This window comes from Molothrus ater (assembly GCF_012460135.2).
Source record: "Molothrus ater isolate BHLD 08-10-18 breed brown headed cowbird chromosome Z unlocalized genomic scaffold, BPBGC_Mater_1.1 matZ_random_MA35, whole genome shotgun sequence".
Taxonomy (NCBI): domain Eukaryota; kingdom Metazoa; phylum Chordata; class Aves; order Passeriformes; family Icteridae; genus Molothrus; species Molothrus ater.
The window spans coordinates 2690411-2710164 of record NW_023416471.2 but is presented as its reverse complement, the minus strand read 5'-3'; the positions used below and the strand labels follow the sequence as shown (position 1 = coordinate 2710164).

The 19754-nt window shown below is 38.7% G+C and overlaps 1 protein-coding gene across 1 annotated transcript in view; it reads left to right on the top strand.

Moving 5' to 3' along the window:
- Nucleotides 1–1404: 1404 nt before the first annotated feature.
- EFNA5 (ephrin A5) overlaps nt 1405–19754 on the top strand; it is a 205452-nt gene continuing 187102 nt past the window's right edge. Inside the window, exon 1 of the mRNA XM_036403517.2 lies at nt 1405–2405. Within this exon, the coding sequence (XP_036259410.1) occupies nt 2281–2405 (125 nt within the window). The 5' untranslated portion in view covers nt 1405–2280. The remainder of the gene's footprint in view (nt 2406–19754) is intronic.

The window sequence follows — 19754 nt, the reverse complement described above, 5'->3', positions numbered from 1 at the left end:
GTTTGCTGCTTCGATGGAATTTATCGGCACACTGTTTTTCCTGGCCGGCGGAAACTCGTCCACACGCGGGTTCCGCGCAATGCCTGTCGCAGCATCCGGCAACGAAATGGTTACCTTTAGCAGTAAGGCTGCACAGGAACCACTCCGAGTTCTTAGTAATTCAATTAGTCAGGTTTCCAGAAGGTGGGGTTGGGTATTTTTTTGGCATGGAGGAGGAGAAGCCCGGGACGACGCCTCCCTTCTCGTGTTGCAAGCCAATCAGCTCGAGGTGTAAAAAAAAAAAAAAAAAAAAAAAAGAAGAAAAAAAAAAAAAAAGAAAAAAAAAAGAAAAAAAAAAGGGAATCTGTAAGCAAACAGCAGGCTATGTCCTGACTGGCTGCGGCGGCAAATCTCCCCTTTCCAAAGTAAACTGCATGCAAAAATCCCACATGATCAAGCAGCATCGCCCGTGTTTCGAGCTGGCTGCTTGCACCTCCTCCTCGTCTTCATCCCTTACGCACACCGGCGCCGGATCGGACCCTCGCGTGTGCATGTATGTATGGGTGCTCTGTGTGTGTGTGTGTGTGTCCCTGTGTGTGCGTGTGTGTGTGTGTGTGTGTGTGTGTGTGTGTGTGTGTGTGTGTGCGTACCTCGCTATACCGCGTATACATCTCTGCGGCTGCCTGTCGCACACACGCATGCACAGAGGCAGCTCAGCACTCCAGGCTCCTAGCTTTTCCAGGTTGCTGATGTCGGATTTACACGCAGTGAAGGAACCGGTCATTGCAAAAGGGGGCGTGACTGTTTAAAGATTTTTTTCCTCCCATAAAGCATTTTTTTTTTCAAAACTGACTTTTGCCCCTCCAATCCTCGTCGCTCTTTACGATCCCTCCCTGCCTGCCGCTGCATTCAAGTTTATTTATTTGCCTGCTGGCGTGGTATATTTTTCCTTGCTGCTCTTGCTGCTGCTTCAGAGGGAAAAGGGGAGCAGCTTTTGGGCAAGACCGAGAAGATCTGGGGTGGTTGGTTTTTTCGATCTCCCTGTGTAGTCATCGGAGGGGTGGATTCTTTTACTCTCACCTCCTCCCTGACCCTTCAAACTGTTTTGTTCTTCCGCAGAAGTTGATGTGCACGGGACTGGACCCTGCTTTATCTCAGAGAGGCTCCGGGAGGCTGAATCAGGAGATTTCTGCACCTCGCCGTATTACTCCATTCGTTTCCCGAGCAGGAGAGGCCAGCCAAGACCAGCATCATCAGAGGAGTTTGCAGGCTTGATTTTGCACTTCTCCGAGACCGAGATTTTGCTTTTCTCCACGCCCTCTCATAAAACAATTTTTTTTTTTTTTTACTTTCATCTCCTTGGTTTCCACGCCGCTATATTTCTTGGATTGGCCGTTCTTTTTTTTTCCTGCCCCCCGCCTTTTTTTTTTTTTTTTTTTTTTCCTTTGCTGTTGCTCAGTCCTTGGTGCATCCACCGCCCAGGAACAGGAAGGACAAGAAAACCACTCCACAAAGTCTCCTTCAAGACACTCCGTGCTGCAGAACAGGCTTCTCAACTCCATCAGCGCAGCAAGCAAACTCCTCAGGGCTTTTGCTTCTTTCCTCCTCTTCCCCTCCCCCCCTCCCTTTTTTTCCCCCCCTGTTTTTGTTTGTTGCTCATTTGAGGGAGCGGAGGGCCAGAAAGGAAGACACAAACTTTGTGCTTTGACATTTGCGGGTACTTCTCCTCCCGCTACCAGCCGGCAGCCTTTAATATATTGCCCGGACCCCCCGTGGACTTCCAGGGGAAAGATCTCCTTCTCCTGCTCCTCCCCGCTTTTCTTCCTCGTCTCCCGCTCGTTCGCTTCTTCCATCCCCGCGCACTCCGGCCGTCAGCGCCGCTGGGGCCGCTCGCAGGGGGCTGAGGAATCGCTGCTCTCGCCCGCCCGCCGCGCCGGCGGGCCGGTGTATGTCGCGCCGTGGGCTCCGTGCGGAACTCCCGGTGAATGAGAACCGCTCGCCGCTTGCCGCCGCCACCCGTCTCGGCCCACACCACCCCTTGCCGGGGTGAGGCTTCCTGAGGGGCCGCGGATCGCCCTCCCCGCCTGCTGCTCGTCTGCGGCGCTAAGCGCCCTCCGCTCGTTGCGGCGCGGCGCCCACCGCCTCCGCGCTTCGCTTTTTATTCATTCACCCCAGAACTCCCGCGCCCCGGCTCGGTTCCTCCTGCCTTCTTTCCCGTTCCTATTTTTCTTTTTTTTCCCCTTTTTCCCTTTTCTTTATTTTTCCCCGCATCCCTCCTCGCCGCGCCACCGGCCGGGCGCGATGCCGCACGTGGAGATGCTGCTGCTGGCGGCCGCGGCGCTGTGGGTGTGCGTGCGCGGGCAGGAGCCCGGCGCCAAGGCGGTGGCCGACCGCTACGCCGTGTACTGGAACAGCTCCAACCCCAGGTACGCGGGGCGGCCGCGGGCGCGCACCGGGCAGGGGATCGGCGGGCGGGCGCGCAGCGGCGCTCCGGCGCCGGAGACCTATGTCGAGAGACCGGCTGCAAGAAAGAGACGAAAACTTTTCTTTTAGGGAGGTTCAGGGCGGCAGCCAGCGATGGATGCGGGCGGTTGGCGGGGCTGATTTTCTGCTCTCCTCTATCCCTTCCCTTCAAGGCTTCACCGGGATCGGCCGCCGCCGGCCCGCAGGAGCCGGATGGATGCGCCCCCGGCGGGGGACATGGGCGCCCCTCGCCGCGGGGCAGCCCTGTCTGCTGCCAACCCTGCTCCGGGAGCGCGGGAGTGATGAGGGGCGCAGATAGCGGTCCCCCGGTGGTGCCCCGAAGGGTTCCTTTGGCAGGCGTGGTGGCCGCCGGTAGCAGGGAGCCGGCCCCGGGCAGGGCTCTGCGCCCTCGGCAAGACCTGCACGGCACCCGGGTGAGGTGCTTGTCAGGGACGGCTTTGCCCGGCCGTGCCCTGCGCTGCCCTCCCGGCGGGGCCTCTCCCGGCGGGCTGGAGGTGAGGAAGCGAGGTAGGTACGCCGTCCCGAGGCGGGGTCTGCCGGTGCCGCCGGACACAGGACGGCGCATTGTCGGGGTCCCCGCAGTCGGGGCCGAGTGGTGCTGGCGCAGTCGCCCCGCTCTCATGGCACCGGAGGGTTCCTAGCACCAGGCTCTGAGTGCAGTTCAGCTCTGGAAAGGAAGGTTTCATTTAGTTTTTTTTTTTTTTTTTTTTTTTCCTGGAGGTTTCCCTCATGTTTAGCATCAGAAAATTTCAGTCTTCCTCCAAATGGTATCCATGTATTGAGGTAAAAAGTCATCTGGGTGTTAAATATTTTTGCCTTGTCAAAGTGCCCGTGGCAGGCTTACCTTTTTTTTTGGTTTTTTTTTTGGTTTTTTTTTTTTTTTTTGGTTTTTTGTTTTTGTTTTTGTGGGTTTTTTTGTGTGGTTTTTTTTTTTTTTTATTGTTTTTTTGGGTTTTTTTTGGTAAACCTGTCAGGCTAGTCTAAGAAAATTTGGGGACGTTTTATCTTACGTTATCTCTTTTATATGCTTCTGATACTGCTGTTTGGCTTGAGATTAGCACATTGATTTTTGTCACAGGTCATGTTTTTTAATAGATCTATGTTGCCTGCAGAAAACTCCACTGCTTGGTATTCCAGAGTAGATTTAAAATAGGTGATGCAAAAGTTAACGAGCAGAATTTTCAAGTGCCCAGGATCAGCTAGTCTGTCCAGCACTTTATTACTGTGCTCCTGATCTCAGTGTCTCAGCAATAAATAATTGGCCCAAAAACTTGAAACAGAAACAATCATGTTTGGGTATGATGAACATCTGTGATTTGAAATGCCTCTCTCTACATTTTCCTCTTTCTACATGTGTTACTTGAAAAAAACTGCTCAGAGTAAATAAGATGAAAAGTTGCACCTCACCTAATCCATCAGAGAACATATGTTCCCAAAAATTACTTGCCTCTCAAAATCAGAATTTTTATTTCTGTTGTTATGCAAAATGAAATGTAACTGCTAGGAAAAAAAAAAAAGAAGTTATATGCTCAAGTCCCACTGGGTGAAAGGAGGATCATTGGGAGAGAAATAAGTGTGACTAAATGCATACATTGCTAGCATAACAGTTAAAACACTTCAAAAATAGCCTTAGATTCAAGATTTTTCACTTCTGTTGTCTTATGTGTGATGATCTTAACTGTGCGTAGGTGAAGACAGTTGAAGGTACAAACAAATGCTTACCTAGTCGATGGGCATTGCACTGAATTATATTTACAAGGATTCAAGTAAATTAAATCATATGTTAATACTATACTACTCTTATTAATCCAACATCAAACATCAGCACACTGCAAAGAAAACTTAGTTTTGCTATTCCAAACAGTAGAGGAAGAGTTAAATTTAAGATGTTTCTAAACCTTCTGCTTTAAAACCAAACATTTCTTGTCTTAGAATACTGCCCTCTCACAATGGATGTATCTATTTGGACATGCCATGTGTATTTGTGAGTTAAAAATAAGAGTAAGAGCAGGGTGCAGATGCAACTCTCCTTTGTTTTATACAGCATGCCAGTTTATGTGTGCTTACTAAGTAACACGAGCATTACAGAAAAACAGGCAAACACCTGAATGGTAGGTGGGACAGACCCAAAGAAAAGAAAGCACTTCTCTTTTGAATTTGTTTCATCAGAACCTGAGCTGAAGACAAAATTGTCTTTGGATATCAAAATATTTAGCATTTAACAATGTTGCAGGAATAACTTTGCAGTGATTTATCTTCATCTAGAGGCAGACTCAGGAGATGAATGCATGTAGAATAAGTAGAGATGCTTACTTGGTGATAGCTATTTGAAATTAGAGATCAAAATATACTGTCATTCTATAAACACAAATAGTAACATTGTGATTTAGCTTAGTTCTTTATCGTATTTATTCAGAATTAACAAACTGCCATAGATCTAATTAATTTCTTTAAAAAATTGAAATATTGATCATCTTAATAATGATTAAGGGACTCTAAATTAAGATTAAATTAAAACTTTGAAGAATTTGATAATGATTGTCCTTCTTTCAGATTTGATGGTTTAATTTTTATTAGTATTAGACTACAGCAACTTGCTGAAATATGTAAAGATTTTATTCTCATTGAAAGAGACATTAGCAAATTGTTGAGTGACCCAGCTGATAAATGCTCCTAGTGTGAACAATGGTTGGTAAATAAAAAATCGTGTGAGTCTATTAGAAAAATTCATATTACATTGCTTGGTTAGTTGTCAGAGTTCTGCTAGAACAATTAGAAAGTGTATGGTCATTATTGTCAGCATGTATGAGTAACAAAGTTTTTTATTTTTACAAAGTCAAAGTCAGTTCTTGGAAATGTTTAAAGTATTACCATGCCTTACTTTTCTTTCATATTTAATTATCAGCATGCACCTTCTATAAATGCTGTAGTCCAGTTCCTGGTGAAAATATGCTTAGGTATTAAAATTTTGAGGTATAAATAAAATAACTTTTTTTTAGTCCATTTTTTTCTTTTTCCTTTTTTTTTTTGATTGGAAATGAATCCTCAAGTAAACTCAAAAATGTGATTTCTTTTCTTTGTTTATTTATGTAGGCTTAGAATTACACGAACACAAATTCTAACTGTCACCTTAAAGTGCATTAGTCTTTCAGCACTCTTTGCATATATGTTTTCTCATGTGGGACTGCAAACTATTATCATCAGGGAATATTATTCTCAATATAATGCTCAGTTTTGTAATGGAGCATATTAATTTAATCTTGATTGGTAGTGTCCTTTTAATTAGAATTCAGACTGAATGTAGTGTACCAGGGCCAAAATTTGAAGCGGTCTACCTGCGTCATGCCTGCTACTGTTTGCAATCTTGTCACAGTTCAAGCTGAACTACTTGTTTTAATTGTTGCTACATTTTTTTGCTTGCCAGGATTATGATTTCAGATTGTGGTTTCTATTTAGATATTTCCATGTAAGTTGTTTCAATGTCAGGTTATGTAGCTTCATAAATTGTTAGTTCGTTTCAGGGTGGTTAAAAATACTTGAATTGCAGGTCTAGTTTCTGGTCTTACATAGAGGCCATAGCTTCTAGTCTCACAAAAGCAAGTATTTTTTATTAGGAGTATTACTGGATTTGGCTGCATTTTATACAAGAAAATTGTCCACCAAATCCATAGAATAATTATTATAAGGACATAGGATGCTGATATATTTTCTCTTTGTGTATTTATGTGGATAAAATCAGGAAATCAGATGGTAAATAGAGAATTTAGGTATTGAAAAGTAATTTTAACTTCAGTTAGTGATTGCACATAATTAAACGGGATACCACAATTTGGTCAGTAACTAGAGGTTGTTTTTTTTTAAGATACATATTTGGGGGAAAATGAGTGGATACTTCTGAAAATTCTATGCATAGACCAGAATTTCACAACCTGGATTTCTCAGCCTATGTGGATTTTGTAGCTGAGTATTTAGGAACTGTTTCAGAAAAGCATCTTACTTCTTTGAACTCAATTCTTACACACCTAAGTTCTGCTGCAGTTGTGTGGGTGGATAGATGTGTGCTTAAGTGCCTTCCTGGGCCAGCCAAATTCACAGATTTAGTTTTGAGAAGCTCTGGATGTGGCAGCTCACACACACCTGGCACTTCTTGGAGCACACTCACGAGCTGGATGGATGTATGAGTGTTTTGCCATCTGTTACGTGTTTGTGGATTTCACCATAGCATGCTAGTTGTATGTGCTGAGGTCATGTGGCTGGTTTTTTGCTTGGTTTGTCTTTTTTTGTTGTTTTCTGTATAGATACAGTTCTGCCTATGTACAGAGTTGAGGGCATGCAGAAATGGCTGGAATAGGAAGAAAGCAGTTAAACACATGTTAAGAAAACTAGGAAGTTGTGGATGAAGAAGGGTAAAGTCAAAGTGTCTACTTTAATGTTGGTATTATGTGTGAGTTTCATATGTCAAGGGAAGCATAGGAGCCTAAGTACTTGGGGTATACATACACATCCTTGTAAATATATTATACATATATATAAACCTATTTTGAAATAGCATAGCTTGCATTTTTACAGCATTTTATCCAGCAGCTTGCTCTGAGAGCTGAAGAAATCTCTGACTGGTTCCTTGTAATTAAAAGATCAGTAGTAGAGCTGTCAATTCTTTACACCTACTTTCTCTGCTTTTAATAGTTTCATTAACACCTTGTGTCTCCAAAAGAACATTGGTGCTTATTTTAAAAGTGGGTGTTTGAAACAGTTTGAAACCTTCTATGGAAAAACTGCACAAAGAACAATAGTTTCACTGGCCTCCACCCTTGTATGAAAGGCAGCTTGTTAAGTGATACCTGATCTTCATGAAATGCTTCTTATGAAATCTTTTTTGAGTGCATGTAGTCAGGACACTTCATTGCATTCTTCTAGCCCAGTGTGCTTTTTGAGAGGGACAGATAAAGATGAGCCTTCCTTTCTCTCCCCTGTTGCTATGATCTCAGCAATCCACCAGCTTCATGCTGGGCTGAAAAAATGAATGAATGCAATTAGTCCTTGAAGAGTCATGGTCATTACATTTATATGGACAGGCATACGTAATGTATATGGCATATGTAATGAGAATATATATGTCTTTCAATGTTTATATAGATACACATATGCGTGTATGTATGCATTGAAGTGTGTCATTAGGTGGTGATGTGGTGCACAGTGTATTGTGAATATTGTGTGAGGGAAAAAAATCTGAAAATTATTTTTTTAAATTGAGCTCTTTAGTGTTTAGAAAATTAATGGAATTTCCATCAAATTTCCAGGTCTAATCTTCCAGCTAAGGCATTTTGTGTTAAAGTTCAAAGCAGTAATAAGAGAATTATTTGTAGATTCTGTGTTTTAGTTCTTGGCGGTCTTCCAGTTGGCTGTTTCTTCACACGCTGGTAGTTCCCGGGTCAGTAGGTGGGCAGGTAGATAAGCTAGCACTCGGGCACAGCAACGTAAAATGAAACAGAGAAGAATTACATGAGTGTGCTTTGAGAGCTCTCCTAGCTTATTTGAGTGTCTTGTGACTTCTTCTTCCAACACGAGTCTGTTGCTGGGTGGAGGACTGCAGCATTGCTGAAATACAAGACTGCCAGGAAAACACATGAAGAAGGTTGGTGATTGGGAACAGCTGAGAGAAGATGCTAACAAGGACACAACCTTTCCTGGTGAAATAAGTAGATAGTAGTTTGTCCATAACTTTGAGAAATGCCTCCATCTTTGGGTTACTGTTTTTCAATTTAATTTTTTTTAAATGCAATTAGAAGTATTTTAGATCTGTGATTGTCTTCCAATAAATACTCTTTGCTCTGCTACCCAGTTCTGACCATTAAAAAAAAAATCTTTAGTCTCATGATTAATATAATATTCCAGTGTTTCTGAATGGTCTAATTCACTTTTGAGAATAAAGGGCCCTATTTTGTTTAAGTTTTTGTTGCTCTTGTGCTTAAAATTTAGTTAGTCAGCAGCACACCAACATAATGAAATGAAAACATTTGGTTTGAAGTAAACAGATAAGTTATTGCAATTGCATTCTGATGGTATTACAGTTGTTATGGGTAAGCCATACTGTAAGGTACTTCAGCACAGCTGAATGAAAGAATAGAATCATTCACGCATTAGGAGTCTTCCTTGCGTTTTTGCACTCTCCCTTTTCATTGTAGTCTCTCCAAGCTAGATTATAGTTGAGCTCATTTAAAGTGGTGTGTATATTTTACAATGTGCAAACATGTATAGATATCTGAAATCCTCTTTTTTAGGAAACTGAGCCTACATTTTTACATTACAAAAGCACAAACACTATTCCTATCCATTTCAGAAAATAATTTGAGTTAAAATGAAATATATGAAAATACATGTATGAAAAAAACCCCAGTGTTCTGTGAGGATTGAGATTGTATTTCTCCATCATAGAATGCCAGAAAAATACAGTAAAAGAAAAATATGCCCTAATATATATATGTATATATATTTAATCTGGGAAAACATCCTTCATGTTCTGCTATTGACAGGTTAATGAAAATACCTTGTTGAATTGTAGTTTTATGAAGGAAATGAATTTATTTTAGACTGCTGCAAAATGTAGAGATATATTTTGGTCTCCGTATTCTGTTAACTGGTATGCAAAGAGCTTTATGGCCTTTTTCTATTTAAATGCATGACCAGTAAAAATGCTGAAAAAAGAAAAATCAACTAACAAGAAAATGCACAAAATTTCTGTTAATTAGCAAGATCTGCTTGAAATGCTAATGCGAATTAAAGCAAATTCTTCAGGTTTGCAATTTTTACTTGAAAATTACAATTCTTATTGTCACTTGCATTATAATCTGGTGGACAAATTTTCCTATCCATGCTGACCTATTGCATGGAAAAAGGACCTTAGACTCACAAAACCTGTAAGTTATTTTTCATGTTCATTTTTTCCCCATCATTAGATCAGCATATTAAACCATTCAACAGTAGTATCTGCAGTAAAAAATCTTATTTTACTTTTTTCACTGAGTAACTTTATTTTTTGTTTGTTTCTTCAGACTTTTGAAGAACCTTCTTATTTGATAGGCACCATCTTTAGGTTTTGATTATAGTGATGAAATGGTGCAGTGTGTAGAGTAGAAATGATTTGTTTATGAATCATTGAGTGAAGCAAAATAAAAAAAAGAGTATGAGATACATTTACTTTGATGCTGTTCACCCTCTGCTAAAACATATTTGCTTCATTCTGAAAGATAAAATTTGGACTCATGACATTTAAAAGGATGCATGTTTTGACAGAATATATTTTTTGCCATAATTAATGTTTGCTGTGGAGCATTGACCTTCTTTATTCATTAAAATAATATAATACTTCCTCCCTGAAATTACTTAGTTTTTCTTGCTTGGGGGTGGATATTGGCATGTTCATATGCTGTGAGCTGTTCCTCAGTAGTAGTTGAGCACTGCAGCTGTTCCCTGGTGGATAGCAATGAAGCACTACCTCTTTTGGTTTTGTGGATTTCGAAGTAGTATTTTTCATATTGCTGTTACACTTCAGGAGAATTTCCTTCTCTGTACAGACATTCAAATAATTTTATCTTGTCAGACAGGGACTAGCTAAGAAATATATAAATATTGTTGTTATTTAATGCTATTACTGTACATAGGATTTTTTGGTTTTATTTTTACATTGCATTTGTTTCAAATTTGTAAATAAATTTGTGTATCTTTTCTCAGCCTGTGTCTTTGAAACTGGAGCTGAATACATTCTAACTCTTTAATCAAAACCAAACAAAAAAAAATCCCCCAAATCTCTTAATTTTTTTGTTGTATTTATAATGCTGTATAGATAAAATACAGAGTTTTTTTGAGAGTAGACCAAAAAACCAAATATTTTATTTTACTTACTGCTAATTTTAATGATGATCTTTGTAGCAGAGTTGTCAGTCTTCAATGCTAATTTATCAGCATTGGGTAAGGACTTCTAGCAGCTTTAAAGATGTTTGGTCTCCTGCAGTTGTTAAAAGTTGTTGCAAGAAAATTTACCAATTAATGCTGTTAATGAGCAGGAAAAACAGCTGCATTGGGTTTTTGTTTGATGGTTGTGGTTCTCCCCCTGCAACCCCTCCCACTTTATTTGATGTCTAATCAGATTTTCAAAAAATAGTTATGTATTCATACAGGCAGGGCATTTGGTGAGTAGAAGTTAACAAAGTAGGAGCTATCAATCCTGCTCTCTTTCCTATTGTTTCCAGAAAAGAAGGAAATAAAGAGAGACTCTGGAATTTGAAAGTATTGACCTTCTGACACGCACACACAGCATGGTCATTGCACTGGCACACAAAGTGCCTTAAGCCACCATAATGGCAAACTGCATTTTTGAAGTCACTGATATGAGAGCCAGCTGGATGGGGGATGGACAGCCAACTGTGATTCTGCAGCTATTTGTAAGTTACCACTTTAGAGCCAGACAGCTTCACTTTTATATTCCCAAACTTACCACTTTGGAATAATGTTGCTTTGTTCGGCTTAGCCAGGGATTTGTGACTGCTACATAGACTTAGAACCATTTGGTCCAGAATTGTGTGGTCATTCTTCATAGTAATCTGCTTCACAGAGTAATTTCATTCATCTGGTCATGGGGGAGGGATGAGAAACTGTGAAGGAACATTCAGATATAGCATTCTTCAAGGAAATTGTGCATCCACATTAGCTAGTTGCTTTTTAAAGGTAAAGGCAGAGATTTGGATCAAGCAGTTAAAGGCCAATTCAGACCAATGTCTGAAGATTATGTGTGATCTCTTGGATAGGCTTTCCATGTATAGTCTGGAAAAGATGTAGTATTTTATGTACTGCGACAGCTCTTAGCCCTGGCCCATTTATTTATTTATTTATTTATTTATTATTTGTTTACAGTTATTGCTCCAATACACTTTTACATAATTTTGCAGTTCTCTTGGGACTTAGTTTATTAAAAATTAGTGATCCATTACTAAGTGGGGTACATTACAAATTCTGGTGCTCCCAAAAGGGAGTTTTTGTGCCAAACCAAAAGAAATAATAGGGATACAAAAGCTACCAAAAAGTGTATCTACCAATTGCTAATTAATCAGGTGAAAAAGCACCTCAGCAACTACAGCTGAATGTGGAACAGTTTATTTTAAATACTGAATAAAGATATGTTAAGAGGGCATAGCATCTCTTTGTTTCTAGCTATGTATAATTTAAAAAAAAGTTAACTGTATGCTGGAGTCAATGGGGAATTCTTTGAGGTTGATGGCATTGTCAGTACATAGAACTCATTCAAAAAACTTCTTGCTATTAACAAAAAAAATTAAAGATGTTGATTTTTTTTTTGTCAGTTTCTGTCTGTTTGTGGTAATTAATAATAATATCTCTAGACAACAACCAAGGCCTTAGAAAATATGTTTTAAAAAACTTCTATCTTCACTAATCTGGATTACAAGGTATGATAGAAAAAGAACCATTGCTGTGAATATCTGGTTTCCAAAGCTGCCAATCACTTCTGGCACAGCTCCCCTCATGGTCGCTGTGCCCATAATTAAATGCCTGTCATTAGTGTATTTTTCCATAACATTTACAATGGAAAAGGCAAGGGGTCCTTGCAGAGCTATGGCTGTCAGGGGAACAATAAAAACTAATTACACACTCTGCTGTCACCATTGTCAGCTCTGCTTTTGGGGGCAAAGAACATGGGAAGTGTGTGCCTAAAAATTGTAAGTATGTATATATGTGTGTGTATATATATATATATATATATGTACACACACATACACACAATACCCAACTGGGGAAATTCAGTGCTAGTGAAGTCATATTTCCTTGGAAGATTATTCTTTATTCCAAAGATTTTAATTCTAGGGTTATGTTTGTCCCTTCACTTATGCCCAAGTTGCAGACACTTTCCCCTTTGCCTTTGAGCCACATTTGCCTTTCTCTTGTTCTGTCTTGCACACTTTCTGGTGAACTGAACTTTCCAATAAAATTGCTGCAATCAAGGCCAGTATTTGTCTGCATTTATTCAATAGGTGGGAATTATCTTTTGTATGCTTTTGCTTGTGCCTTGCGCAGTAAACTGGATTAGAAAAAAACGGAATGAAAGCAGCTAGTTTGCATGTTCATGTTTTTTTTCTGTTTCTAGCCCATAGTCTGTGGTTATCTTAAGTGAAATCAGGGTAAGATTTTGGTGTACTGCAGTACTGACTTGAGTGAAATGTGTGCTTGTTCCATTTATCCTTGCACATGAATTTCCAAATGTAAGCATAAGTGCATAATTGCTATGTGAATTATCTTAAACACAGTTCTTAAAGACATTGAAAGAGTGAATTTGTATCTTCACACTAATATTTACTATTTTTTTTAAGCTTTTAAAATGAGCATTTACTTAAGCATTTTTAGGCCACTGATTTAAAAAGAATATATCCTCAAAATCAGAATTTGAATATATTTAGGTACCAAGAGTTGCAGACAGCGGCCATATGGGATTTTTAAGACTGCTTGGTGCGTAACTGGCCTAGATTTTATTTCAGCTATTTTGCACATGTAGTTTCTTAAATACCTTCCAAAAACTGGTCCCTTAAAATTAAGGAAAATTGTTTAAATATATGCTCTCATTTTTAAAAGTAGAAGTTAGTAGGAGCTGATGGGTAGTAATGAGGAATTGAAGTCTATTTTTTTTGCAGTGTGTGCCTTGACAGACACTGCAAGGTGCGATTTTTTTTTTTTAATACACTAACTATTGTTGGATTTTTATTGCCGTATTTTTGGAGGTATTCTTATCCTACTTATTAACACAAAAAGATTCTTGAACTGCTTTGGATGGGAGTTGATTTAGGTCCTGTATTGATGATCTCATGGTGTAGTTCTGCTGAATATGAGGTTCCATAGTTAGGCTTGTCAGTTTTTGTGAGGCTGTGCAATCTGTGTGAATCGAATCTAGTGAGGAAGCACAGCAGGATGGGACTGCAGAACCCTGTGGGTCTTTATCTGGTTGGGTTCATATAAGTTCTAGACTAAAACTTTTTGAACAGCTTTTGCAGAGTTGGGATGTTTAACTTTGTGAATGGAAGAGGGTAAAAGGAAACCTGGTTGAATGAGTAGAGTTTTGCTGTTAGCCATTTCAAAAGTGAGAATTAGCTTACTGTATGTGATTATCAGATAGCCATTAATGAAACTGTGAGGTGTTGAATGCCTTATATAGTGTAATGTGGTTTGGTATGTGACAAATATAATTAATTTAAGATCATGAGGGTAAATAAATCAGATATAGTAGTATGCCACTGGAATATTTTTGTTTTGTGTTTTCCAAAGCAGTATATGCACTACTCCTTAAAAAATGAGTGGATCTTGTGAATGCTCAAATAGGAATGATTTCCTGACTGAAATAATTCAACCACTGTTATTCAGGAAAGAAGTCTCTGTTTTATAGAAATTCAAATAATAGCCTTCTTAGAATAAGAAAGCTCTCTGGAGAATGCTAGTTCTTGTAAATATAAAATCTTTAATGTATAAACCATGTAATTTTTACCTGTTTACCGAAATGATGAGCAGTTATTCCTGTTGTGTGGTATGTCCCTGTAGTTTGGGATTGCTGAGAAGGCAGTTATTCTTATGCATTTTCATTTCATTGAGTATCGAGTATTACATTTTTCTTGGTTTCCAGTGGACTTACTCTTGTCTAGTAGCTATGAGACAGAGCATGAGATGAAGATATATCTTGAAGGAAGTATGTCTCATTAAATTCACGAAGATACCTATTGATGAAATAAACTTATTTTTGGTAAAATAGAGTCTTGTAAAAAATTCCAATTCTAGTTTTTGGAATTTTACATGTTGTTAAACTGTATCCATCATTCATGTATGAAATTTGATTGTGTTTTGTTGTCTCTGAGATGGTAGATCCTGTTTTAAGTTGCTTGGCCCAATTTAATACTATGTGTATGTATTTGTAGGGTGTTGTCTGCAAAGTTTCTGGAAATCTTGGAAAATTTTATGTGTTGAATTTTACATCTCAAAAGCATCGTGTGCATGTTTAATAACTTTTTGTGTTAATTCACAAATGTTGTAAAGGAATGCATACACAATTTTATTGAGGAACTTGCATCTTAAAAGGTCTTCAGACAAACTACCTGCTGTGGTAGTTTGCTGCGGAGCACGATCATTTTGTATTAGACATACTAGCATAATTCTCACTTAAATACGTGATATATAAATCAGTCTCTAAAAATCTCTTTTGTAGATAGAAACTTCATTAGCAGAAGGGTTGAGAATTTTGAGAGCGTAAAGAGATTCTTCGTTGAAATAAAATCGAAATAAAACCAAAATAAAAAGAATGTTGTTATTTGCAGTATCTTTAATCAAGGTGGTATGAAATTTCTCATTAAGGTTAAGATTCACATTATCATAACAAGTGACAGTGTGGGTGAAGAAAATATTAATTACAGAGCTAAATCATACTTGCATCTCATTATATCATGGCTATTCACTGCATTCAAATTCCAAGGAAACCCTTCTCTGTATCCTAATTATATAAAACTTACTTGAAACGAACACTTTATGAGGAGAATCTCCATATTCAGTGCTTCTACTCCAAAGCATGATAGTTAGCTTTAAAAAAAACCCAACTTTTTTAGTGATTTACAGCATTACTTTATTATTACTTTCTCAGATCCTGTGTCTGACTGAACTGCATTTTATAGCTTTCTGTAAAAAGAAATCTCCGTTTTCCATTTTCAATACTAGCTGTCTTGATTTAGTGCTCATATAATGGCCTTCCTCAGAACACAGCATTTGGAAGACTTTCCTAAGCACTTAATTTTAGGTGTGGAGTTTAAAGGTAATGTGTTGTTACTGATGAAAGCAATTTTGCCTTTGTAACTTCTCTGAGTGAATCAGATTTTGGTGCCCAATTAGGATTTCTGTACTTGTTTTTTTTAACGGATGATAGAGGAATGATTGCTTCTTCTCTCTGTTTGCATGCTTATTTACTTCATAATGCTAGTATAGTGGATGCATTCAAGACTTAATTTTTAGATTAGGCTTAGTATCAGGTTGGTTTACCCAGTCTTCCTGAATTTACAGTTTTTCTTCAGATTTAGTCCTACACTTGAGACAAAATATTGTCTGCTTTCCACCATATAATGGGTATGTCTGAGATAAAATGAGTCCTGGTAGTATCTTATGTCCCAAAAGTACATGATGTACCCAGGTGAATAGGTTCTGTGGTTTTCAGCTAAACGTTCTAGACACTAGTACTGTTACTTGATTCCTGTTACGGGTAGATTTGTTACTGGTTTTGGTTTGAGAAACACTCCCATCTTTGAGAAGGAAGAGAAATACAAATTTCTCAAGATAATTTCGTAGGTTTTAGGACGAACATTGCCTGTGCTCCCAGCTACGGTAGTTGGCATCAGTGTAGGAATGCTTTTGTTTAAATAATCTATCAGAGGAAAGAACATTGTTTACACAAATACTACTTGCATGAAGTTGAGAAACTATCTCAAATGGCATGGTAACATAGTCTGACCAGATGCTGTGCTATATTTGCATGAAATTTCCATTGAGTTTACTGAATGTTCTTTTATTTTATAAGTAGCAGTAGTAGAAGGGAGTGAAGTAAGTATCCACTGTTCAGTTGACAGAACTTCACTATGCCTAAGTCTCTTCTTTTATTCCTCTCTAAATTTCAAAACATTACTAGTAATCCTAAGACGTTTTGAACAATAGAACATGATTAAGGTCTCTAAAATTTTTTACCCTGTGTTTTCATTTACCACTTTTGCAAAGCCCGCTGATTTTGCTTTTTATTTTGGTTGTTGTTTACTGAATGTTTACTCCTCATAAAAACTACAATTTTGAGCCTGGTTACGTATTTATTTTGTAAAATTTATTTATCCATATATTGATTAAAATTTTCACCCTGTGTATGAGGTTAGTAGAAGATAATATAAAAGATGGGTAAGAGATGTTTAAACATAGTACAAAAGTGCCCTACTTATCTGAGACTTGGAAGCCTCATAACTTTATTATTTTGAACTTTGTTTCATAAACAAAGATTTCTTATTTACTCAGGAGTCTTACATCTGTTGTAGATGTCTTTGTGATTTCCTTTAGTTTTACTGTGTTTTTATGCTTCCATGCATATAAGCTTTCCTGCATTTCCTTAAAGTGAGAGGAGTAGAATTGGAAATTCCATGTGACGTTGGCAAGTTTTTTTAATCAAACAAATGCAACATTCTTCAATGAAGCAGCTTGAACAATCAAAACTTCATGCATCAGAAAATTGAACATGCACAGTGGAAAGATGCATCTGTTCTGCTCTTGATGCCCTTTATCAACAGGGCTGACATAAAATGTTTTTTTTTTCCCATCGATCCTGACACATCTGAAGCTAAAGCTGTAATTTTTCTTGCTTTAACAGTAGCTTGTCAGTTTCTTTGACTCAAAACTTTCAGTGAAATCTAACATGGGAGAGCATGTTGAGACAGGACTCCAACCACTCTAAACAAAAAATCATATAGCTGCCTTTCAGTTTGAACAGGTAAATTATGATTGTCAGTCCAGTTGTATTTTACTGTCAGAAATACAATTTTTGGGAGGAGACTTTTCTTTGTACTGTGTGGATTGTTATGGAGAGTAAGAGGAGAAACTAATGAAGAAGGAGGTGAGATTCTCTAAATTGCAGCCTCAGTTTTCTGCCATGGCATGGCTTTTGATTTTGTTGGTTTTTTCCTGCAAGCTTCTAGAAACAGGTGAATACTTCTACAAAAGTGTGAATGCAATACAAAAATAAAAATAATCCTAAAATTTTAGTGAAAAAAAAGTTTTTTTAAAAACATTTGCTTGTAATATCATTACTTATGAAGCATCCATGTAACTTTGGTCCTTAATGTGATAAAAGACAGTTCTTGACCTTTTTTTCTGTCATTTTTCACTTGATAAGCTGAAAGTGTGTTTCTTAGTATGATTTTTGAACTTCAGGATCTTGTATCTCTGGAAAAGGATGCATTGCTATAATCTATGGTCATGCTGTGGTTTGATGTCGTGCCGTGACCTAGGTGTTGCAAAGAGAATGAGTGCTTTACATAGCTAATGAGGTGGGCTTTCTTTGCAAATGTCATTTACTTGCATCCCTTTAAATGGATTTGGTATCCGACTGGATTTGCTGCTACTATGGCGATAGCTACCTGATGTGTGATTTTCAAACTTTGCTAATCAGCTTTAGGGGAAGAGCTACTTTCCTAATTATAAATGGCTGATTACTCTTCAAACAGAAGTTGTGATTGTAGGATGTCCTTTTATCTTTCTTGCCCCCTTCCCTTTTCCTTTTTTCTTTTGGTTCTGTGACCATGAGTATTTCCAAGAAGAAATACTTTTTTTGGAATGTTTATCCCTTTAATTTCACCTTGTGCGAATAATACCAGGTCTAAGCATTCCCAGCTTGTGTGTTCTGCCTGGAAGGAGCCATGAAATGGTGGCTTGAAACTGCAGTAAATATTGATTGGGTCCCTCAGCAGAGCTTTGCTCAAAGCTTACTCTGAAGAATTGAAAAGGGCCTATTGTTCCTTCTTAGTCAGTACTCCATAGCCAAGGCTAAAGTATGCAAGTGTTAGGAGAAGAAGAAAGGCAGTGGGAGAAATAGAACAGTGAGCACAGCTAAAGGCGTAACTGCTCAATGCTGAGGAAAGGGAAGCTTCCAACAGAAAAGGGGCAAAGACTTTATGTGGCTTGCATAAAGCTTTGCAGCGGTGGAGTGTCCAAAACCATCCTCTTTCTTGTAAGGTGCTAGATGAACATAGCTTTCATATCAGTTAGGTGGGATGTGGAGAAGAGGTACAAACTTTTTCCTTTAAGGGATGGCTCCTCCCAAAGACTCTGCAATCCTTTGTGAACAAGTAAGCAATAAAGGTGGATTATTGGGCAGCTCTTGCTGCTTCACAGTTTGAGGCTCTAATCAAAGCAGTGATGGATGAAGTATTTGGGAGAGTTTAACCACTGCTGTTCTGTTCCACATAGCTGTTTCTTGGCTGTACAGAAAAAAGGCAAAATGCAGAGGATGTAGTTTAATTAGGCTACCACTTCTTATTAATTCATTTGGAAACACAGCTTGGCAATAAACACAGGCTGCAGATTGTTGTGCTTTCCTTGGCCAGCCTGTGCTCATTGGAGAAACTTCTGCCAGCCAGTGCCAGGTGGGTGATGGACCCTTTCTTTAAGATGCAGTGGGGAGCTGTCTGATCTGTTTGTACTTTCCTATCCCCTTTCTGTTTTCCTTAGAAGATTTTTTAGCTAAGTTCCCTTAAAATTCTTGTTTGCTAGGATATTTCACCTCATTATTGGATAAGTACTTAATGTTGAGTGGTGGGTAGTACAGCCTAGTACATTACATTGAACTGAATCTCTCTATGCATATAGATCCCCAGCGTGCTGTCATGAAAGTGGAATTCATCTCACCAGGTTTCCTAACTCCCTCCCTCCCTTCCTGCCCAAGAAGAGCCTTCAAAGAAAAAATAAGATTAGCATTGTACCTGCTGCCAGTCTTAAAAAAAAATCTTTCCATGCTGATTAATTTTTGCTTTTGGATCAGTGCTCCTTAAATATGATGAAAGAGATGTCTCACACATCTCACAATGGTCACCTGCCCTCCTCCCTTTCTATTTTGTCTCAGTTATGTTCTCCGTTCCATCCTGTCTTTCAGTCTAGATGATGTAAGGAAACTTCAAAGGACCCATGACCTCCTTTTATTCCAACTTGCAAGACAAAGCCTTGCCCTCTGCGTTTCAGACTATGGAAATGACAGTGTATCTATCTCATTATTGTAAAGCGTATTGGGATATTTTGAATATGAAAGGATCTGTATAAAAGCAAATTCTGTTTACTTCACCTCAGATGGGAATAGGATTGTCTTGTTACTGCAGTAGTCCTTTATCTAAGAAGGAGAAATGCTTGACAGTGTGCTAATAACAACCAATCTGCACTGTGTTTTGCTTGCACCGTCTAGCAGCACTGTAACAGGAAGAACTCAGTCTCCATGTGTTGGGTAGAAGAGGTTGAAACAAGGATGGGAATTACCTAAAGTATAAAAATGCTGTTGATGAGAAACTTGAAGTTCAGTGCTTTAAAGCTAGCAAAAGCATTGTTTTTCAAGTTGATGGAGAGCAGTACTGTTTCAAAGTGAAAAAAGATGACTTTTGATAGGCAGGTGACAAATTATTGTAAATGCTATGGAACAATGTGACTCAAATTTTAGTTCACCAGAATTTTATTATAAATTGGCT